The sequence below is a fragment of the Schistocerca cancellata genome, chromosome 3 (assembly GCF_023864275.1).
Source record: "Schistocerca cancellata isolate TAMUIC-IGC-003103 chromosome 3, iqSchCanc2.1, whole genome shotgun sequence".
Taxonomy (NCBI): Eukaryota; Metazoa; Arthropoda; class Insecta; order Orthoptera; family Acrididae; genus Schistocerca; species Schistocerca cancellata.
The window spans coordinates 767,552,416-767,577,438 of record NC_064628.1 but is presented as its reverse complement, the minus strand read 5'-3'; the positions used below and the strand labels follow the sequence as shown (position 1 = coordinate 767,577,438).

Here is a 25,023-nt window from a genome sequence, read left to right as displayed (position 1 = left end):
GAATCCATTTCCCCTCTCACACCAGCAACTCCCATCCCGCTATGTTTTACGTACTCCACAAACCCAGTCCCACAAGTCTCCCCACTGGTTGTGCCATTGTGGCTGGATACAATGCTCCCACTGAATGATTTGGGTTGTAGTATATTCCCAGAGTCATGATTTAAAGCCAATTTTTGAAACTTTATTAGTACACTTTTGCAATGGTTTGTGTCTATATCTTCAAGAACCTGCCATTTCAGATTCTTCAGCATCTCTCAGACACTTTCCCATGGGTCAAACAAACCTATGAAAATTCATGCTGCCTTACTCTGTGTACATTCAATATCCCTGTTAGTCCTATTTGGTATGGGTCCCACACACTTGAGCAATATTCCATTCTGGAATGGGTCACACAAGTGTTGTGTAAGCAATCTCTTTTGTATACTTATTGCACTTCCCCAGCATTCTACCAATACATTGAAGTCTACCACCTGCTTCACCCGTGAATGAGCATATGTGATTATTCCATTTCATACCCCTACAAAATGTTACATCCAGGTATTTGTATGAGTTGGCCAATTTTGATTGTGTCATAGGATGCTACAGTTGCCAACCTTTCCAACACTTGAAAATCTTACCAAGATTTGACTGAATATTTATCCAGCTTCCTTCACACAGTACTTTTATCATAGGTAATTGCATTGCCCACAAGAAGTCTGAGGTTGCTATTAATATTGTCTGAAAGATCATTAATATACGACATGAACAGCAAGAGTCGTAACACACTTCCTTGTGGTACAGACAAAGCTATTTCTACATCTGACGAAGGCTCTCTGACCAAGGTAGCATGCTGTGCCCTCTCAATCAAAAAGTCCTCAATCCAGTCACAAATTTCACTTGATACCCCATATTATCATACTTTTGACAATAAGTGTGCGTGTGGTAATCAGTCAAATGCTTTTTGGAAATCAAGAAATGCTGTATCTGTCTGGCTGCCTTGATCCAATCAGTATTTCATGTGAGTAAAGTGTGAGTCGGGTTTGACATGAGTGATGTTTTCCAAATCCAAGCTGGTTGGTATACCATTAGCCTATACATTCCATACCTGTATATACTTACATTTACCCCAAAAATCTCATTGCTATCCACTTCAGGTTTCAACCAGCTTTCTCTGCCTGGTATTATGTGAGCTTCACTGCTTTTCAGGAGAACTTCATTGCAAATTCTTCAGCAGTAATCACTAGAATTTTGATACTCTCGCCTGTGGGAGGCATTTCTTTTTATCTTATACTGATACTTCCGGGTTTCCCAGACTTGTCATTATCTGGATTAGAAGGAGAGTTGCCTAATTTAAAAAAAAGACCTTGTGTGCACCCCACATACAGTTAGCTACCTGGGCAGCAGCCACTGACCCATTAGGGGGACCCTACAGTTCTCAGCCCTATGGCACAAATACACGAAGTCAGAGCCTATCTTATCACAGAACCCCACAAAACCTCTGGTTGAGCTTTCCAATCAACTCAGAACCAAGGGGCCACAATCAGTTCCAGGGGCAATGCTGCAAACTGTGAGGAGCTTCACTGAAACTTTGTATGCAAGGCTGGACTTCTGAACCTTCTCTGCCCGTCACAGGAATGACCTCAGAGCCCAGGTGACAGCCATCATTTGTTCCAACATGCACCATAATCTGCAACTGGTTGCATCCTGTTCCCTCAGTGGCTGCCAGTATAGCCTCTTCAACATGCTGAATGAGGTTCCCAGCCATACAAACTGAGTACACCTGGTGTCCTTTCCTGTCCCTTGCAGCCATTTATCTAAGGAATACCATCATTTGAAGGGCATTTGAACTGCAAATGATTGATAGACTCCTACCCTTTTGCATCTGCCTCCTCTTGACACCAGACAAAACATGTGTCCCCAAAACAGGTGAAGTGAGTCCCACTAGCTCTGTTTCAGTTTTAGTGAAAAACAGCCCCTCAAAATTGTTGGTCAGGGGGATTAGTATAATGCTCTGAGTGCTCCCTGGTCCCCATCCACCCTGTACAGGATGGCTAGATCTACCACTGAAATGCCACTTTCAATCAAGTGGATGTGTATTGCCAGATCCTGTTCTTCCTGCAGTCCAGACAGGATCCACAGGAGAGACAAGTACATGGGTTACCTCAGGTACTGGTGCTACAGGCACATGCAAGTTGGAAGCTCTTCCAACACACTGAAAAAATCATTCGCAGTGGAGCTGTATTTTGGCTGATGCAGTGTATTCAGGACAGTGAACAAATAACTTTAAGCTAAGCCTGCTGATTAACTTTGAATCTGTTGATCTAAAAAATTACTAACTACCTAGAATAACTGAAGCAAATACAAAAAATGAAATTTCTAGTACAGGGACAGAAAAACCTGTGGTAAACATTTTGAGCTTAATTATATTTGTTAGCAAACATAAAAATATCTAATTTGTGATAAATGTAGATAATGTATATGCCTCTTTAAAGGAAATCTATGTGTAACCAGTAATATGTTAGGTGCAACATCTGCAACAGTAACTAAATTGCAAATGCTTATTTACTACAAAGTATGTTATGCAGTGATCAATGATAACTTCTGAAAATTCTCAGAAATGTACATTTATTTGCATAGATATAAAAAGAAATTGACAGTGATCTGTTCTTTGGGAGAAAACCTCAAATACTGATTTGCTATGAAATAACCCATCCAAAACACTAGTACTGGTAACTTACAAAAATATAGCTTTGTAATCACCCAAAAATTACCAGAAATAATCTATTTCTCATGTGATTACACAATGAAATTGTGCTGCACTTTTAGCATTCTGCAGCTGCTTGATAGCATTAGAAAAAATGAACAGGATTAGATGAAATTCCTATAGCTTTATTGAAGAAATGCAAACATGAGCTACTGAAACCATTTGCTTGTCCAATAAATCACATTCTTGAAGATGGTGTATTTCCTGATGAGTTGAAAATGGCTGTAGTCAAACTCTTAACCAAAAAGGAGGAAATAAATCATTTTCAGAAATACATATCTACTGTCCTAATTCAGTAGTCAGCAAAGTGATTGAAAAAATAATGTTAAAAAATCACCGTTAATGCTGAAATGTTAGATGTTTTTCAGCATGGTATCTGTTGAGTTTGTAGTGCCATGTTAGCAGTAGTACAATCATATACTTGAAAAAATAAGGGGAAAGTCCCTTGCAGCAGTGGTATTCTTGGACATCTCCAAAGCTTTTGACAGAGAAAATCATGAAGCTCTATTATCAAAATACTTTGATGAGTGGTGTCACTAGAAAACTGATGCAATTACCACAAAAACCTTTGAAAAACAAACAACAGTGTATAGAAAATACGTATGATGAAGAAAAAGTATTGAAAAGGAGACTAAGAAGTATACATGTTGATTTCCTTAAGGATTGCATTTTACCTCCATTCTTATTCATACATTATGCAAATGATTTCCCAAGTTCTCCAGACAATAAACATATTATCACTATATATTAGGGTCTCTTGTAAAAGGAAGCAGGAACTTTTAAGATTTTTTTTTTTTTTTTTTTTTTTTTTTTTTTTTTTTTTTTTTTTTCTCTCTCAAAAACTAACAACAGCCATGAATTTCTTACTTATTTAAAAAAATTAACTTAGATTGTGATGTATAATAAAAGCAGTAAAAATAAAGGGAAATGACAAATAAAAGTAACTACATGTGTAAAACTGTCCAGGATCTTATGCAGAACAAGACAACTCACAAGATTATTGTATATCACAGGATGGAAAAAAAGTCACTGATTATGGGCAGTTGCAAACAATTTCAGTTCTTATTATACAACTACTGCAAAGAAATTAGTGAAGGAGAAATAGAAAATCCCCCCAATTCAACATTCAAAGAACTTTCATCCATTTAAATAAGCAGTCTCTGTTTTTCAGTCCACAAGGCTCAGATGAACATGCAAATACAATTAGTTCCCCAATGAGTGAATATTCTACATGTACATCTACATACATATTCTGGAAGCCACTGTATGGTGCATGGCAGAGGGTACCATGTACCACTGCTAGTCATTTCCTTTCCTGTTCCACTCACAAATACAGTGAGCAAAAAACTAATGTCTCTGTGTGAGTCTTAATTTCTCATATCTTCTCCTTATAGTCCCTATACAAAATGTATGTTGGGGGCAGCAGAATTGTTCTGCAGTTACCTACAAAATTTGGTTCTCTAAATTTTTTCAATAGTGTTCCTCAAAAATGATATCGCCTTCGCTCCAGGGATCCTTATTTGAGTTTCCAATATTTGCACATTGTTTGAGCCCACCAGTGACAAATATAGCAGCTCATCTCTGAACAACTTCAATGTCTTTGTTTAATCTGACCGGGTGCAGAACCCACAAACAATCAAGCAGTACTCAAGAATAGGTCACACCAGCATCTTATATGTAGTCTCCTTTACATATGAACTACACATTCCCAAAATACTTCCATTAAGCTGAAGCTGACCATTTGCCTTCCCTACCACAACCCTCATACGCTCATTCTATTTTGTATAGCTTTCCAATGTTATGCCCAGATATTTAAACGATGTGACTGTGTCAAGCAGGTCACTACTAATGAAGCTTCTGAACATTATGGGTTTGTTTTCCCCATTCATCTACATTAATATACGTTTTTATAAATTTAGAGCCAGCTGCCATTCATCGCACCAGCTAGAACTTTTGTCTAAAGCATCTTGTATCCTCCAACAGTCACTCAATTTCAACACTTTTCTGTACTCCACAGCATCATCAAGAAACACCTGCAGATTGCTGCCCATCCTGTCAGCCACAACAGCAGTCCTATCACACTTCCCTGGGGCACTTCTGGTGGTACCCTTGTCTCCGATGAACACTCATCATCGAGGACAACATACTGGGTTCTATTACTTAAGAAATCTTCAAGCCACTCACAGTCTGGGAACCTATTCCATATGTTCATATCTTTGTTAACAGTCTGCAGTGGGGCACAGCGCCAAATGATTTTTGGAAATCTAGAAATACTGAATATGCATGTTGCCTACATCCATAGTTCACAGTATATCACGTGAGGAAAGGGCAAGCAGAGTTTCACACAGCTGATTATTTCTAAAACCATGCTGATTTGTGGAGATAAGCTTCTCAGTCTCAAGGAAATTATTATATTTGAATTCAGAATATGTTCAAGAATTCTGCAGCAAACAGATGTTAAGAATATTTGTCTGTAATTTAGTGAATTCGCTCTTCTACCTTTCTTATACACAAGACTTTGCACTGGATGAGAGATCTGTGATAAATGCAAGCTGAGTAAGGAGTCAGTGCCATAGAGCACTCATTATAAAACCAAATTGGGATTCCATCTGTACTTGGAGATTTATTTATTTATTTATTTTTCAACACTTTCAGTTGTTTTTCTATTCCAGGCATTCTTACTACTACGTTGGTCATACAGGAGCCTGTTCAATGGTCAAACACTGGTATTTTTGTAACATTCTCCTGTGTGAATTACTTCTTAAATGTGGGATTTAAAATTTTGTCTTTCATTTTGCTATCTTCAGCTGTCACACCAAGTGATCAATGAGCCTTAGACCCACTTAGCAATTTTACACTGGACCAGAATTCTCTATGGTTCTTGACCAGATCTTTTTCTAAGGTGTGATGATTGTAGTTGTATCCATAGACTTCACAGTCTTACTTAGTATGTTAAAGTTGTCTCCAGCTAGCATTGCTTTACCTGAATATTTCCACACTGATGACTGTATATTTCAACTGGTATTATTAATATCTTTGGTGATATTATAAAAATATATTAGCAGTTTATCCTTATAAATTTATGTTTTCCCAAAGCAGATAAAACAATAAAAGTTGTTCCCATACAGAACATAGTTAATCAATTACAAAGTATATCAGCAAGGTTCAACTACATCTACATCTATACTCTGCAGACCACTGTGAAGTGCATGATACAGGATACAACCCATAATATGAGTTATTAGGGTTTTTTCTTGTTCCATTCAAATACAGATTGTGGGAAGAATGACTGTTTAAATACCTCCATGTTTGCTATAATTAATCTAATACTGTCCTCATATTTGCTATGGGAACAATGCCTAGGGTGTTTTTGCACATTGCTAGAGTCATCATTTAGGCCTAAAGCCCATTCTTGAAACTTTGTAAGTAGGCTTTCTCAGGATAAATTCAATCTGCCTTCAAGGGTCTACCATTACAATTTCTTCAGCATCTCGGTGACACTCTCCCATGGGTCAATCAAACGTGTGACCATTCATGCTGCCCTTCTCCATGCACATTCAATATCCCTTGTTAGTCCTATTTTGTAGAGGTTGATTCTAACTATCACTCACTGGTATTATAATAAGAGAAAAGGGCACAGTTTTACCTTTCTGAATGTTTAAAGAAAGTTGCCAATTTTTGTACCACTTGGAAACTGTATCAAGATTTGACTGAATATTTATGCAGCTTATTTCAGACACAGTACTGAATTATAGATAATTGCATCATCTGTGAAAAGTCTGAAGTTACTATCAATATTGGCCACAGCATCATTAATATATAACATGACCAGCAAGGGTCCCAACACACTTCTACATCTGTTGATGACTCTGCATCCAAAATAACTTGGTGCACACTCCCTACCAAAAAATTCTCAGTCCATGCACAAATATCACTTTATATTGTAGATGTGCTGGAGCATGTGTGAATGACTGGCTAAAACACTCCCACTCACACATTCACAGCTATTGTTGTCTACAGCCTCTCAGACATGTCTTCTGTCCCTGTAGTGCACTTGCAGAGCTCTTTCTTCTTCTCTTGCAACAAGTTTTGCAATTTGAGCAGCCACAAAGATATGAAACACATTGCACTGTAGAAATTAATGAGTGCCATGTGTGTAGATGATGCTGTTGAATATATCTTCAGACTTACACATTGATGTGTAGCTGACTATTGTAATTCTGGAAAGCATTAAATTTTGAAATGTTGAGAACCATTCAGCTAATGACAAAAAATAAGAATACTTTAGTATTGCAAGAGCAAATAGCTTTAAATTTCTTTTACTTTGGTACTGAAACCTAGTTTACGTTCATTATAATTACATGAGGCAGCATTCAACTAGCATCACATGTCTTTGTTTTGGTTTAAACTGCTATTTTTTTCAGTCTTAGTATATGCAACACTGAGATAAAAATATATATTATTAGTATAAAAATACCACAGCTGATGTGCTTTACAAGCTGGAAACTTAATTTTGCACTTTGGTGATGATTCTTTTCAGAGTCACCAAATATTTCTCCGAATGAAGTATCTGTTTCGGAAAATGAAGACATTTATTTTAAGCTGGATGTTGCAGTCCCTATCAACTCATCTTGTATGGCAACAACTCCAAATGGAACTGTTCTTGATCTTCTGAATCTAAGCTCTCCAGATCTCAGATATTGGGGTTTACATTCAGATTCAAGTGAATGTGGCATTATTATAGCTGAAGGTTCCACTTCAGGCACTTATGGTCCTGAAAAGTGGACCCTTTCAGCAGAATCTGCTTCTGGGACCAAAGTTACTGCATCTGCATGGAAGATAACTGTCAAAGGTATTATTTATATTCACTAAACTTTCATTTGTATTTTAGTTATTATTTATTCACCAGTTACACTTTCAGGGTTGAGGAGCATGCCAATCTACACAGGATGAACATTTATAAAACTAACAAACTGCAGGTTCAGCTTCCTGACTGGAAATGGAGGAAAAAATCCTATGAACATGTAACCAGAAGTGCATTGTTGCCATGGTGGATGGTGCTAACAAGTGAAAGCTTCTCTGACCATGTGGCATGTGTTCTTTGTGTGTTTCAGGCTGTGTGATTGATGCAGTGTAGTGCAAGCAGCAGAAATGTCCAGTATTCATGTCTGCAACAAGCTGAGATGGTGTTCATATACAAGCAGTTGGAAATAGATGAGAGATAGCATAGCTCCAAAAACAAGAACCCTTACAGAAGCCAACCACATCACATAAAATTTCAACCCCTTTTCAGGTTTTTTGTGATTATGTGATCTTGCAGACAGATGAACATGTGGGAGGCAGAAGATTGTGTGTACACCAGCTTTGGAGGACCATATTCTACAGAATATTTTGGTATAGCTGTGCTGCCTCTCAACCATTTCGATCTGCTTGGCCATACACAAACACCATCTCAGATTGTTTCTGACATTAATACCAAATCATTCTGCTGCTTACAGCATGCTGCAACAATTACACAGCCTGCAACACACAAAGAACACTTGGTGTATGGTCAGAGGAACTTTCGTTAGTCAGCACCATCTACTGTGGCAACAATGCTTTTCAGGACACATGTTCATAAGACCTTTTTTCCTCCATTTCCAGTCAGAAATAGATCCCTACAGTTTGTTGGTTTTATTTATGTTCACACTGTATATTAATGAAAGAGAAACATCTGGTAGAAAGTAAATTTCAGCATTACATTAACAATAAACTTGCTCTAAGGAAAGAAGAAAATAATTCAGACATTCCCTTAGATATACTAAATAACTGGTATTTGTGTACTTCTGCTATATTAATATTCATGTGGCCAAACTGATATCATACAAAGAGTAACAGGTATCTACTACCTGTGAAAATAGAAACATGTCAATCGAAAACAGTGCTACACCTCATAAGTTAACAATAATCCCCAATCCTTGAATATTGATGAAATGGTCACTAGCCAGCTCTTGTACACCACTGGCTGTATTATGTAGTATTGACATGGTTGGAGGGTGGGGAAGATTATCAAGGCGGCCATTTTGACCTCCTTGCCCTGGAAATTCATGTTCACATGAACCAGACTCGTGTACTGATATCATACGGCATAGGGCAGTGCTCCTGGCCCAAGTCCAGCAGGTAGGGTGGGCACTAAACTCATGGTCCTTGGTGTCCATACATTCTTGGGATCCCAGCTGTGGCCATAAATAGCATGACATGGCTTGGGAGTGGAGCATTCTTGCTGGGCAAGAATCTCAGGCTGCAGCTGGTACTGAGTCAGAGCTGGTGGTGCAGTTGTACTTCATGGCTATATGGGGAATATGTTGTGCTGATAGCATGTCTGTTTGTAGCATAAATGAAGTTATCTGAGTAGCAAACTCTGGCCTTTGGCATCTGATCGACAATGTCCCCTAACAAGTCACCAAGCAAGCTGGTGTTTAGGATACCAGTTTGATCCTCAGGCCAATTGGTGCCCAATACAGGACCATATGGCAACTGATCTTGTTGAACAATGCTGACTTATGTTGACGGCTCAGCAGCAGACAATGACTGAGTGACAATACTTCTCTGGAGAACACAGTGGTAGCATGTTCAACAGAGGTGGGTTACTTGATTATTTTTGCTGGCTGACAGACACTACTTACTCATGCACTGATGCAGTGTGGTGTTGTGTAGATGCCTCATGTGTCACATAGTCACCCTGTCATTAATGCTGAAGTGGGGTATCTGGATTTTGGTTACATCACTGCTTCAGAATGGGTGGTAATACCAAATATTAGGGCTAAACAGTGTGGCTCGATGCTGGAACAGCTGTGACCTGTGGCAGTTATGCAGTTATCAGGCAGTGACCTGCTACAGCTGTCAGGGAGCCGTAACAGATAATTTGTCAAATTGTCTAATAAGGTGTCCTTCTTAATTTCAGCTTCATAGGGATTCCCAGTTTTCTGCTTTACATCTTTGCACTAGAATGTAATACTTCTCCCTGAACCCTAGACTAGGAGATAAAGGATTTGTGGAAACTGTCTTTGTGTCTTGTACTACGACTGAATAAATAACAGTTAATCAAACACTAATTTTGTTCAGATGTAGGTACTGAAAAGTTTAGTGATTCCAAAATATTAACATGAATGTAATGTAATCAATTGTTTTGTCTATAATCACCATAATGTTATTGTTGCTATCATATGAATTATTGGTTTATATTATAATAAATTTCACAATGAGTTTAATGACTACCGGTATGTGAATATGTGTTTAAAATCTTCCAACAAAGAATTTCCTGGGCATCAGATGTGCCAAAACATTGAGACTGGAAGGGTGGATTTATTGCCTGATAGTTGACTGAGCTGAATATTTCTTTTATTTAAATCTTTAATATAAATTAAGTCTGTCTGTGTCTTTGAGATGTCTGCTTCCTGGTCATTGGGGCCAGTGATGTGCAGCTGCAGAAAAGCTGCAGGCAGGATGCAGTTAGACTCTACAAACAGTTTACTGTGTCACAAAGAACCACGTAAATCATATGGCCTTTCTAATTGACACCCTCCTTTTTGTAACATGACAGCAGGTGGAAATATTTTAAACATTCTGTGCAGTGCTGGACTAGACACATAACAAGAGTTAACAAACACTGTGGGCCCTGCACATTAGAGGGCTTACTGCCCAATACAGAAAATTGTAGTTCCCAAATGTGCAACAATTTTAACTGATTTTTAAAATTGTGCACTGGCTACACCATGCATTCACCTGTCATAAATTGACAATACCATGAAATTTGCTGAGGGATTCCCTAGTGTTGTCAGAGCTAGTTGTAATATCCCAATCTATTAGATAAGGGTTCAGTTGATAACCAATAAGAAAGCAATTAATGAATGCTCTATTTATTTTCATAAGCCTGCTATTACTGTAATTCATTCCTTCTATAGTGTATTTAATTTTCTTATGATATTTTCTCTTTCAAATTCTAAAGGTGGTGGGGGTATAATACGTGGAGCAAGAGGATATTTACAATTTGTACAGAAACCAGATGGCAGTTATAAGAGTCGAGGGGCATGAAAGGGAAGCAGTGGCTAGGAAGCAAGTGAGACAGGGTTGTAGCCTCTCCCTGATGTTATTCAATCTGTATATTGAGCAAGCAGTAAAGGAAACAAAAGAAAAATTCAGAGTAGGTATTAAAATCCATGGAGAAGAAATAAAAACTTTGAGATTCACTGATGACATTATAATTCTGTCAGAGACAGCAAAGGACTTGGAAGAGCGGTTTAACAGAAATGATGGTGTCTTGAAGGAGGATATAAGATGAACATCAACAAAAGCAAAATGAGGGTAATGGAATGTAGTCGATTTAAGTCAGGTAATGCTGAGGGAATTAGATTAAGAAACGAGACACTTAAAGTAGTAAAGGAGTTTTGCTATTTGGGGAGCAAAATAACAGGTGATGATCAAAGTAGAGAGGATATAAAATGTAGACTGGCAATGGTAAGGAAAGCGTTTCTGAAGAAGAGAAATTTGTTAACATCGAGTATAGATTTAAGTGTCAGGAAGTCATTTCTGAAAGTATTTCTATGGAGTGTAGTCATGTATGGAAGTGAAACATGGACGTTAAATAGTTTGGACGAGAAGAGAATAGAAGCTTTTGAAATGTGGTGCTACAGAAGAATGCTGAAGATTAGATGGGTAGATCATGTAACTAATGATGAGGTATTGAATAGAATTGGGGAGAAGAGGAGTTTGTGGCACAACTTGACAAGAAGAAGGGACTGGTTGGTAGGACATGTTCTGAGGCATCAAGGGATCACAAATTTAGTATTGGAGGGCAGCATGAAGGGTAAAAATCATAGAGGGAGACCACTAGATGAATACACAAAGCAGATTCAGAAGGATGTAGGTTGCAGTAGGTACTGGGAGATGAAGAAGCTTGTACAGGATAGGGTAACATGGAGAGCTGCATCAAACCAGTCTCAGGACTTGAAGACCACAACAACAACAACAACAACAACAATGATAGTTTTGATATGAGCCATCTTGTTAGTGGCCCAATTTTAATAACATGTTGAAGTTACATTTTTCCTGCATTTCTACTGGGTCATTATTTTCATGCTGGTCACTGTAGACTAATGGAGTATAACAACAGTAGAAGTTATTAAGAGAGTGAAATATAGTTTTATTTAGTGATTGCAAAATTTGCCAACAGGAAATCAAGAAACATTGTAGAATAAGGTAAGCTTATTTATTTGGTTTACATAGTATCATGAGGAAGAAAATAAAGAGAGAGAAGAGTTCAATGTGCAATGTATATCACAATGCAAGTATCAGTTATAAGTGTTTGAGTGAATAACAAATGTTATCATTATAATTCATTTAATTCTGAATATAGTAGAGAAATATTTGCCACTGAGTCATAATGGGTGAGACTGACTTTTTGAAATGATTCATTCAGTGGTGTAATACTGGGTGCCAGGTTTCACACCACGCAGTCACCGACCCACATGTACCCCTGTTAGTGAAAATGAGACAAAAATTATTTCTTGTGATGGCATAATGAGACTCTGAGCTGACATATTCAATCCTTACAGAATGAAATTTTGCTTAAATCCTTATCAGAATGATTATGGTCTTTATTTTTGTTTGTTATATTTGTTTTTAAATATAATTTATGAGCCTTGAATGCCACATTTTAATCATTGCATTAACTTTCTTATTTTATGCAAATTTAGTGAAGCGAATTTATATTTAAAAAATGTAATTGGAGTAAGGTAGCATTTATATTTTATCGTGATCTGAAAAGAAGTTATATTGTAAACGCAACCATCCCAAAATGCTGAGACCATTGCAAGGCAAATTAAAACTTTTATTGAGGGCACCCACTCTAGTTCTGTTCAGTAGATGTCAGAAGAATTTGATAGATGTCATGTCATTTCACATTGCTGCCAGTATTTGTGTAATTTATGTGTAAAAAATATTCAATTTAATTTCATATTCATTGCTACAGATATGTACCACATATTAATATGATCATCTTTATGGCACTGGAGAAGGCAAAGATCATTTTGTCAGCTGGTAAGGTGATGACCACTGTTTTTTGAGATTCCCAAGGAATAATACTCACAAATTCCCTGCAAAATAGTCTGCTAGATACTCACATCTGAGTCTCAGCCTTGGTACAAATTGTCATTTGTCACTTCAGTCTATATATATATACATCATAAGGTGTTTGAGACTTGGAAAGGCCTCTAGAATCGTTAGTTTTATTTGATTAAAGTACCTATGCCTTGGATTTAGACAGACTCCCCAATTTTATTTGATACTGAAGTGCTTTTCCAATACCTGATCCTGTTTAGGGGGAATACCAAATGGGTTGAGGTGTGGATGGGAATTTGGATTGACGGCAGAGGCATGCGAGGGTAGTTCATGCAGTTGTGCAAAGCCACTGTGTCAGGATGATGTAGTGTTTAGCATAACTGTCTAGTGGACATGAGACCCAGGTTTGAGTCCCAGCCTTGGTACAAGACACACTATAAAAGTTTTTGTAGTTCAGTTCTCATGGGAACCTTATAACTATAAACTAATCAGCATAACATGTACAGTCCATGGCAATCAGTTGATGGAAAGGCACATGTATTTATGTCCTAAATATTATTTAAAGCCCTTTGTTGTGGCCAGTACATTACTTTCCTCAACCTGTAGTATGAAGCATCATTATAACACCAAAACTGAAAATAATTTTTACAAATATTTCAAGTGCTTTCCTATAGTTCAGGAGAAAATCACATATGCATCAATATATATGTTTTCAATAATCTACCAGAAATTATAAAATCTTTTGTAGTAAATATAGCTGAATTATAATTTAGATACTGTGTTTTAGTTATAATTAATATTACCATGTAATATAATATTTAATAACTTTAAGTAAACTTTTTGCATTCTGATTCAACGAACCATATAAATTCTCTCCACAACCATGAGACACTTCTCAGTTACATATGTGCATGTTATTTGTGTAATATAATACAGCAATAAAAACACATATGTAACTAATGGAGCTTTGGTAATATGTCCACATTTTCTTTGCAGATAGAGAAACTCTATTGGGACAATCTAAAACAATCATCGTCAAAATAGGAGATAATGTTGACTTAGACTGCAATGAAACTGGAGCTCTTTACTGCACTTTTGTACCTCCTAACTCAAATGATAAACTCCTTGGTCCTGGTCCATGCACATTGACATTGGACCATGTTACAGCCAGAGAAGTTGGAATGTGGACCTGTTATGTTGGCATTAAGAATATGTCCAAGGAATTTAAAAAGACTATTGAACTTGTCCTTGAAGGTAAAACCAACAATATTATTCATTTTTACTATTTATGCAGATGGGCAAAATCAACACAGGCAGCAATCTATGAATGTCTTAATAGTGCCTGAGATCTGATGGATAACAAACAATTATCAGCTAGGATATTTTTAGATATGTCCAAAGCATTTGAGATAGTTAAACATACAAATCTAGTTACTGAGATTGAACACTGTGGCAATGGGTCCTTTCTAACATGTGGATCAAATAATTACTTGACAATCAAAAGTGCAAAGAAGATATTGAAGTACTACAAAATGTAGATGAAATGTATGTGCATCCCGAGGAACATTTATAGGACCACTACTCTGCCTGCTATACTTTAATGGTCTGAGTATAAACGTAAATACAAACAAAAGTGTCTTATTTCCTGACTGTATGGCAGTCCTGCTATAAGGGGAGAAACAGCACAAACTGCAGCAGTCTGTAAATTGTCCCATGAAACCAATCAGCAGTTTGTCAGACCACACTCATTTAATTATAAATAATAGTAAAAATATTGCCATAAACCAACAAAATAAGAATCCACATAAACTAGAATTTATCTTGAGGATTGTCAAAAGTGTTAAATGGATTGAACATAATAAGTATGTAAATGTAACAATACAGTGAAAAGAATAGTTGCTACTCACGATATAGTGGAGATGCTGAGTCACAGAAAGGCACAAGAAAAAGACTGTCACACATTTAGCTTTCTGCCTACAAGGTCTTTGTCAAAATTAGATAACAAAAACACATGCACACACTCATGCAAATGCAACTCACACTCACATGACCACAGTCTCTGGCAGCTTGAGTCAGACTTGTTGTAGAGTATGCAAATGTATTGTTTGAGTGTATAAATGGTAAACTAAGTAGAGGGTGTTAACTCCTGAGGCCCTGAAGCCTTGCACTAATGTGAAAACTGTTAAAAGTCCTTATTATGCTTACATACAGTCATGTCTGAACTAAAGTTTAACATACAGGGAAACTCTCTGGCAGCTCTCAGTACATTCAAAATTCAAAAGAAGGCCATTAGAATAATAAATGGAAAACAATAAGGTAATCATGCAAAAATACCTTCACAGTGCTTAACATACTTGCACTACCATCCATTCATGGAAGAGAAACCATTTAATTTTTCCAAACAAATGAAATAGATGATGAAAAAATTTGCAGAAGAACTGTGATGTCTATGACTCAGCAAAAACTTTCATTCAATCCATGCATGTACCAATAGGTGTCAGAGGGGCCCATTCCACATAGGACTGAAATTTTTGTTAAAATACCTGCGGAAATAAAAGCTATCCAGTATACAAATTCCTTTAAAGGCAATCCTTACAGTGATGCTGTTTCTATTCAGTGACTGAATACATGGCTATGTAAATTAGAATGTACAATATTGCAGATTTCTTTATTGTATGTATAACCCCCCCCCCCCCCCCCCTCCTTCCATCACCCCCGCCCCTCCTTCTCTCTCTCGTTCCATAGCAACTTATATCAAATTCAAATGCTGCAACTCTTTCTTTCCTTTTCTGGTTTTCCAAAAGTCCCTGAGTCACTGCCATACAATGCTGTGCTCCAAATGTACATTCTCATAAATTTCTTTCTCAAATTAAGGCCAATATTTAGTGTTAGTAGACTTCTTTTGGCAGAGAGGTTCTCTTTGCCTGTACTAAGCTGCTTTTTACATCCTCCATCTTACATCCATCATGAGATATTTTCTTTACAAGGTAGCAGAATTCCATAACATCATCTTCTTAATAGTCAAAATTCTGATGTTCAGTCTATCACTAACTATTGTGTCATGAAACTTTAACCCTGGATAGCTGATGCCAGTAAGAACCAAAATTAGTAATGTTGTGTAGGTCCACAACACACCATTTTTAAACTACAGAAACTTGGCACCAAATGTTCTGATTGGCTGTGGGATTTCCCTGTTGCTATTCGTCAGATGGTGGGCATCACAAATACAAATGTACAAACAACAAGGCAAAGCATTCATGGCCATGCATTGTCCAGAGCATCTGGCAACAGGGTAATCCTGAGGCCAATTGGAGCATGTGGACCAAGTTTCCATAGTTTAAAAATGGTGTGTTGTCAACATACACATGGTAAGTAATTTTGGTTCCTACTGGCATCATCTATCTAGGGTTAAAATTTTGTGACACAATTTTTCTCCACCCTGTATTTCTGCTACTCCTTATTACTTTCGTATTTCTTTAGTTTACATATTTCTTTGGTTTACTAATGTGTCACAATTAATAAAATATTCTTGGCTGTTATACTGTGGTCCAATGGATTTTTCATTAATACACAATGTTTTGTCCTCATCTGTAGAGGACATTTTCAAGGGGGATTGTAGCTTCTCTGAGTGTCCAATTCACACCTTGGTTCACTACTGACTGTAACAAGATTCTGTTCACATGTGCTCCCACACAGTGGCATGATGTCACATACTTTGAATACCTGGATGCAACTGGCCATTGTCATTATCACCCCATAGTGGAAGACACACCAAGCTTCTTCAGCACCAGAAACCAGATGATATTCAGTTTCATACCCTCCCCTTTCCTATTGAAATTCCAGGGGCATTTGACAATCCCTATGGTATCTCTGTATAGACTTTCGTGGTATCCACTTGTGGCTGCTATTACTTGAGTCCTATCAAAATGTATATGGTGGTCTCCTGGCTGCAAAGCATGTTTTGCAACAGCTGATCTGTCAGTCTGTCTCATTCTACAGTAGCACCTGTGCTCTTCTAGTCCCTTGTGTTACCATTCTTTTTGTAGTATTCACTTACACCTCCCAACAACTGCAAGGAATCCTATGAATTCCTGCTTCTTCCAGAAATTTGTGAGAACCTTTGCCAATTGTAGATGTTTTAGATCTTCTGGGTGGGTTTGTAGACAATAGGCATGTCCTGTTTTGTCAAGATTTTTCCTATGTGATCAGCAATACCCTTAATGAAAGACAGGAAAACTTTCAATTTTACAGGTGCCTGTGTACTGCTATAACTTTTGCATGTAATTCTTCAGGCAACTCTGGTTTGAAAATGTTCTTTGCTTAATCTGCTAATGTTTTCATGATGCCTTGCTATTTTCTGGGTGGTTGCTTGAATCCCAGTCTAGGTAATGGTCTGTGTGCATGGGTTTTTGGTAAACTGTGTGGCCTAAGTTATCATCTTCTTTCTCAAAAAATTATCACATCAAGAAACTTTAATCTTCCACCTGCCTCTTCCACCACAGTAAACTGAATCTTGGGATTAATTCTGTTGAGATGCTTACAAAAACAACTTAGTTCTTCTCTGCCACTCCTCCACAAAACAAGCATAATATCTACATAGAAGAACCATATTTTGGGGTTTTTGTTGGCACTTTCTGATGCCTGCTTTTTCCAGGAAATAATTCACTATAACTGGGTTTAAGGAGCTGCCCATAGCCACACCATCTGTCTATCCATAGAAGTCATTGTTCTGTTTGAAATATGTGGCCACGAGGCAATATTTAAATGATTCTGCAATATCAGGAGAAAAAATCCAATTCAGCTCATGGAGCAGAACCATAGTTAATAGCAATACCACGTCAAAAATAATTAATATGTCTTCCAGTTGGACAACTATGCCATTTAATTTACTTATAAACTGTGCCAAATTCGTGATATAGGAGTCTGATTGGCCCACATATGGTCATAGTAATGTGATCAAGAATTTGGCAATGACATAGGTTGGAAAACCAATGGACAAACTACAGGTCTCAGAGGAACATGTATGTTCTTTATGCACCTACAGCAATCCACAAAGTCTTGGTGGTAGCACAGCTGAATTGAACTGACTTTCCTTATTGCTCTGTTTGGTAGAGAACTTTTTTATCAGCCACATAAAAGTTATAAGAACTTTGTCAGTGAGAGGAGGAGGAGGAGGAGATTAGTGTTTAATGTCATGTTGACAATGAGGTCATTAGAGACATAGCATGAGCTCGGATTATGGATAGATGGAGAAGGAAATCGATTGTGCCCTTTCATAGGAGCCGTCCCAGCATTTTCCTGAAATGATTTAGGGAAATCACAGGAAACCTAAATCGAGATGGCCAGAGGCGGGTTTGAACCATCATCCTCCCGAATGCGAGTCCAGTGTGCTAACCACTGTGCCACCTCACTCCACCTTTGTCAGTGAGATCTTTACTCAGTTTCCTATACATTGGCAGATCTAATAAGTTGTTAATCTTAATAAGATAGCCAGTGACATTCAAAGTTACTGTGACATTTCCCTTGCCAGTGAGGAGAATGATAATACTATCATCTTCCTTCAGGCACTTTATGGCTCTCACCCACAGGTAATTTCTTTTTGGCAGCTTCGAGTGAGCCAATACTCTGACAGCTTCTGTATGGACTTTTTCAACAGTAACTGTGTCCACACTGTGAATGCCTGCTTGTTCATTGACTATTATTTCCTCCATGGACACAACTCCCAAACTAATGGTGAAATTACCTCTGCTGGCAAGCACAGCTCTCTCATCATCGTATAATGCATTTCCAGATGTATTGATAACTCTGTGGGAAACATCTAAGTAGTGGATCATCATATTAGGTTGCAAATTATCAGATCTCTTCTTCTGTCTACTATAAGTTGTCAACATATGCTTCTTAACAGAATAATGCAATAGTCTGACAATTCTATCCCAGTCACCACTACACAATTAATTTCTGAGTGTAATATGGAGACACATTAACTTGCAGTCTGTGCATTCCAAGTTTTGGTGGGTCTGTTGAATTAACTCTTCTAATAATCCTCTTCTCTCCATTTGAAAATCCCCTTTGCTGAGCACCATAGTGACATTTCTGGCCATGAAAGTTTACAATTGACAGTTACATAGCTACTGGGTGTTTTGACCCCATTTGTGTGTAAAATTGGCCATTTAAGCAAATGCTACTTCATTGTTGGAAATACCATACATTTCTTGTTGTTGCAAATGCCATACCCATATTTTCATATAAAACATTTTACTCTGTATTTAGCATTTTCTTGTCCTCAGCTCCATATCTTTCTGGAAATACAGTATAATACTGGAGTCAAGTCCATGTCTGGAGATTATATGTATCTGTTGCATCAATGTCCTTTGCATCAATGCGCTTTTCCCTGATCATTATCATTGTGTTGCTCCCTTAGCTACCTGCAACAATTATTTGCTGCAGCACATGAATACAATGATTCATTTACCATGAGACTTTAATCTTTCTTATTTTTGCGAGTTTCTATGATTTTTGTGAACAAGTGGGCAGGGAAACTCCACAGTGATAACAAGCATGTCAGTGAATATTATTATGTGGTTGGTCTCACATACTGCATGCTCTGACAAGGCTTGTTTCTCTACCAGTCCCAACATGCAAAACCATTTAAATCTGATGATCCTGGTATTGACGGATTGTCCAATCTTTCAAACATAGACTCTTCCACATGTACATGGTTTCTTGACACTGCAAGTGAGACACAATTGTCCACTGTCAGTCTTTGGCACTCTTTGATTTTGTTGAGCAATTTGTAAATATACTTCACACGATATATGGTTGATTCTGTCCATCCCTGGGGGACGTATGGCAGAAAGGCTCTGCTCAACATTTCTTCTTCTAAAGGATCACTTTGCTGAGTGTTAGGTTTTGTGACATTTCTTGTACAACTGGTGAAGTACCTTTGCTACTTATGTCTTGCATCTTGCATATGAGGTGCTGTGACTCACATAATCATCTCATGTGCATCATGACAATATTTTACCTTTCTTTCTTTCTTTTTTTTCTTTTTTTGACATCAGCCCATGTACACTCCTGGAAATGGAAAAAAGTACACATTGACACCGGTGTGTCAGACCCACCATACTTGCTCCGGACACTGCGAGAGGGCTGTACAAGCAATGATCACACGCATGGCACAGCGGACACACCAGGAACCGCGGTGTTGGCCGTCGAATGGCGCTAGCTGCGCAGCATTTGTGCACCGCCGCCGTCAGTGTCAGCCAGTTTGCCGTGGCATACGGAGCTCCATCGCCGTCTTTAACACTGGTAGCATGCCATGACAGCGTGGACGTGAACCGTATGTGCAGTTGACGGACTTTGAGTGAGGGTGTATAGTGGGCATGCGGGAGGCTGGGTGGATGTACCGCCGAATTGCTCAACACGTGGGGCGTGAGGTCTCCACAGTACATCGATGTTGTCGCCAGTGGTCGGCGGAAGGTGCACGTGCCCGTCGATCTGGGACCGGACCGCAGCGACGCACGGATGCACGCCAAGACCGTAGGATCCTACACAGTGCCGTAGGGGACCGCATCGCCACTTCCCGGCAAATTAGGGATACTGTTGCTCCTGGGGTATTGGCGAGGACCATTCGCAACCATCTCCATGAAGCTGGGCTACGGTCCCGCACACCGTTAGACCGTCTTCCGCTCACGCCCCAACATCGTGCAGCCCGCCTCCAGTGGTGTCGCGACAGACGTGAATGGAGGGATGAATGGAGACGTGTCGTCTTCAGCGATGAGAGTCGCTTCTGCCTTGGTGCCAATGATGGTCGTATGCGTGTTTGGCGCTGTGCAGGTGAGCGCCACAATCAGGACTGCATACGACAGAGGCACACAGGACCAACACCCGGCATCATGGTGTGGGGAGCGATCTCCTACACTGGCCGTACACCACTGGTGATCGTCGAGGGGACACTGAATAGTGCACGGTACATCCAAACCGTCATCGAACCCATCGTTCTACCATTCCTAGACTGGCAAGGGAACTTGCTGTTCCAACAGGACAATGTACGTCCGCATGTATCCCGTGCCACCCAACGTGCTCTAGAAGGTGTAAGTCAACTACCCTGGCCAGCAAGATCTCCGGATCTGTCCCCCATTGAGCATGTTTGGGACTGGATGAAGCGTCGTCTCACGCGGTCTGCACGTCCAGCACGAACGCTGGTCCAACTGAGGCGCCAGGTGGAAATGGCATGGCAAGCCGTTCCACAGGACTACATCCAGCATCTCTACGATCGTCTCCATGGGAGAATAGCAGCCTGCATTGCTGCGAAAGGTGGATATACACTGTACTAGTGCCGACATTGTGCATGCTCTGTTGCCTGTGTCTATGTGCCTGTGGTTCTGTCAGTGTGATCATGTGATGTATCTGACCCCAGGAATGTGTCAATAAAGTTTCCCCTTCCTGGGACAATGAATTCACGGTGTTCTTATTTCAATTTCCAGGAGTGTATGTTGGTTTCTGATATGTGCTGTGCCTCAACTTTTTACCATTGCTCATAAACATTTTGTGTTGGTGTGGAGACTGTTCATTTATCTCAGGAAGTCACTGTTCCTCCCACGAATCCACAAGTAAGAGATATTGTTGATGTACCTGTACCACCCTTTACATTTACAAAATGCCAGTTCAAGCACATGTCTTTCAAAATTGCTTGTGAAAATACTGCCAACCACTGGACTAAGTGGACCACCTGTGGCAGTGCCTTCCAGATGTTTATAGAAATTGCCATTCCATATAAAGCAGCTCATTGTAAGGCACACGTGAATGAGCTTTGAGATGTCCTGTGGGAAAATGGAATCAATAAGATCCTGAAAGTCACAGAGTGCCACTTCAGATCTAGTAGGTTGCATATTTTCCACAAATAATTTTTGGACTTCATCATAATGGTCATATTTCCCTTGTCAGCAGAAAGTACCAATATGCTCTTGTTAGTATTAAGGCTGCTGATAGCTTGTAATTCTTATCTTATTTGGTTGCAGGCTGTTGGATTTTGTCAACACAGTATCTGTAACAACTTCAAGTTGAACAAATATTTCAAAGAAGATGCAATACATGATATCACAGATCAAGTAAACAGAGTAAGATGTGTGTACACTTTAACAGTCAAATCATAACTGAGTCCAAGTATAGCAGCCGCTGGCTGGCTAGCCGCTTAGGTGGCGCTGCTGCTGCATGGCTGGCAGACAGCGCCGCATGTAGAGGATGTGCATAATGCACGGCGGCACTTTGAAAGATAGGCGAGCCACAACACTTTTCCCCCCTTCGAATTTTTTTTCACAGGTCTTGATGGAGGTGGCCTGTAGATTGCTAATGTCCATAGGTGATGTTTGACTGGCCATAAAGTCTTGAGGCTTCCCGTACGGACGGAAGTGTCGCCGATGATAACAGGTAGAGATGACAGGAGATGTGGGAGTCGAATCTGCTAGGGCCCCATGCACCAATCTGCCCATTGTGGCAAGTCTGGTTGTTATAACAGGAGACATGGGCGATGTGTCCACATCTGTAGGAGAAGGAGGCAAGTAGAGTTGCTCCGACACATGATGTTCATCTGGTTCCTGCATGGACACGTCTCCTGGTGGCATTAGTTCTTGTGCTGGCACCGATATGATGGTGAGAGGACTGCATTGTGAGTAATGAGAGATTCCAGTATCCCGAGCGTCAGGTAGAGCCGAAGGTGGTGTAGCGGCATCCAGAACAGGCGTTGCCGGCACAAGAGGCCGAAGCTGGTCCGAATGACGCACTGCAATACCTGTGTCTGTCTGGATTTCATACAGGCATTTGCTGCGTTGTCGTAAGATGCGTCCAGGACTCCATTTTGGCTGCCTGCCATATCCCCATACCCATATAAGGTCATCGGCGGTGAACCAGCCAATCGAAGGCACCCGCGGCCGTGAGGTGGAAGGCCGCAGAAGATGAAGTAGTGTGCGGCGCTGTCGGCCATGTAAGAGCTCAGCCAGGCTGTGGTCACCCATGGGGGTGAAACGGTAAGAAGCCAGAAATTGGAGAAGCGCATCATCAGCAGAAGAAGTCAGGAGTTTCCTCATCTGAGCCTTATATGTGCAGACCAGAAAAATCCTCTGTTCTAAGGAATAAACCATGTTGTCTACAGCACACTTGCATGTTGTGAACAGCACACGCTTACAGCAGAAAGATGACGTACAGAATGGCACACCCACAGACTGCGTTGTCTTCTATATCTTTCACATCACTTGCAGCGCCATCTGTTGTTGACAATTGTAACTACTGTAATTTCAAAAAGTTTGTCTGCCTGAAAATGTACTGTTGTCCCAAGCATATTGCAACAAACGGTGTATTTCTATCGCTGCTCGTTTAGTTTTTATTGCCGTTTCAAATATACCGGTCATTTTTGAAACACCCTGTATGAGGATATGGGATATGAGACCACCTGTGTGATTTGAATGAATAACTTGCAGTAAACAGAATGCAGCATGTCATTCTCAACAGGGAAAAATCTTCAGATGTAAAAGAAGTTTTGAGCACACTACAAGGAAGTGTTACAGATCCATTCCATGAAGATTTTTGTGTATGATGATGTTGAATACAGAGATATCATAATGCTATAAAATTGTAGCAAAATGCAGAAGACCTGAAGAGGATCAACACCTGGCTTAGGGAGTGGCATTTGGCTCTAAATACAAACAAATGCAAAATATTGTGTGCACACAGACAGAAACACCCATTATTGTTTGATTACACATGCAGAACAATCACTGAAAGTAGTTACTTCCATAAAATATCTAGAAGTATATATGCAGAGCAATTTAAAGTGTTATGACCACATAAATCAAATTGCAGTAAATGCAGATGCCAGGCTGAGATTCATTGGAACAATCCTTAGGAAATGTAGTCCATCAACAAAAGAGGTAGCTTACAGAACCCTCGTTGGCCATTTCCTGAAAATTGCACATCACTATGTGACCTGTACCAGATAGTATTGATAGAGGAAATTGAGAAGATCCAAAGGAGAGCAGTGTGTTTCATTACAAATTCACTTAGTAAGCACAAAAGTGTCATGGAAATGATCAACCAACTCCACTGGCAGATGCCTCAAGAGAGGCATCTACATCATGTTGTGGTTTCCTGTTAAAGTTCTGAGTTTACCAGCCAGATTCTTCCCACAAATCATTCGCATTGGACTAAGAAAAGCGGAAAGTGACAGTGGTACAGAAAGTACCCTCTGCTGCACACCACAGTGTTAGCTTACAGAGTATAGGTGTAGAAGTAGGTTGTACAACCTTAAGAGGAAAAATGTGATGTGTACCTAAGTTTAATTTTGTTTCTTCTTTATGTAATTGTTTTTAATTCTGTTAACTGACAATTCATTTCATCTTCTCATGACTTCTGAATGAAGACATTTACAAATAGCTTCGCTTAAGAATGACATTTTCACTCCGCAGCAGAGTGTGTGCCGATATACTTCCTGGCACATTAAATCTGTGTGCTGGACCGAGACTCGAATTTGGGACCTTTGCTTTTCACAGGCACGTGCTTTACCAACTGAGCTATCCACAGATGGGTTGTGACTCATGCTTGGGTAGCTCAGTTGGTAGAGCACTTTCCTGTGAAAGGCAAAGGTCCTGAGTTCGAGTCTCGGTGTAGCACACAGTTTTAATCTGCCAGGAAGTTTCATATCAGCACACACTCCACTGAAGAGCGAAAATCTCGTTCTGGAAACATCCCCTAGGCTATGGCTAAGCCATGTCTTCACAATATCCTTTAATCCAGGAGTGCTAGTTCTGCAAGGTTCACAGAAATGTTTCTGTGAAGTTTGGAAGGTAGGGGTTGAGTTACTGGCAGAATTAAGCTCTGAGAATGGGTCAAGAGCTATGCTTGGGTAGCTCAGTCAGTAGAGCACTTGCCCATGAAAGGCAAAGGTCCTGAGTTTGAGTCTCTGTCCAACACACAGTTTTTATCTGCCAGGAAGTTTCATATCGGCGCACACTCCGCTGCAGAGGCTGTGGCTACACCATGTCACTGTAATATCCTTTCTTCCAGGAGTACTTGTTCTACAAGGTTTGCAGAAGAGGTCCTGTGAAGTTGGGAAGGTAGGAGATGTACTACCAGAATTGAAACTGTGAGGATGGGTCATGAGTTGTGCTTGGGTAGCTCAGTCAGTAGAG

General features: G+C 39.5%; 1 protein-coding gene across 1 annotated transcript in view; it reads left to right on the top strand.

Annotated features, from left to right (window-relative positions):
• Positions 1-25,023, top strand: part of LOC126176558 (uncharacterized) — a 179,239-nt gene that overhangs the window by 80,901 nt on the left and 73,315 nt on the right. The window contains exons 7-8 of the mRNA XM_049923718.1: positions 7,284-7,595; positions 13,838-14,095. Of these exons, the coding sequence (XP_049779675.1) occupies positions 7,284-7,595; positions 13,838-14,095 (570 nt within the window). The remainder of the gene's footprint in view (positions 1-7,283; positions 7,596-13,837; positions 14,096-25,023) is intronic.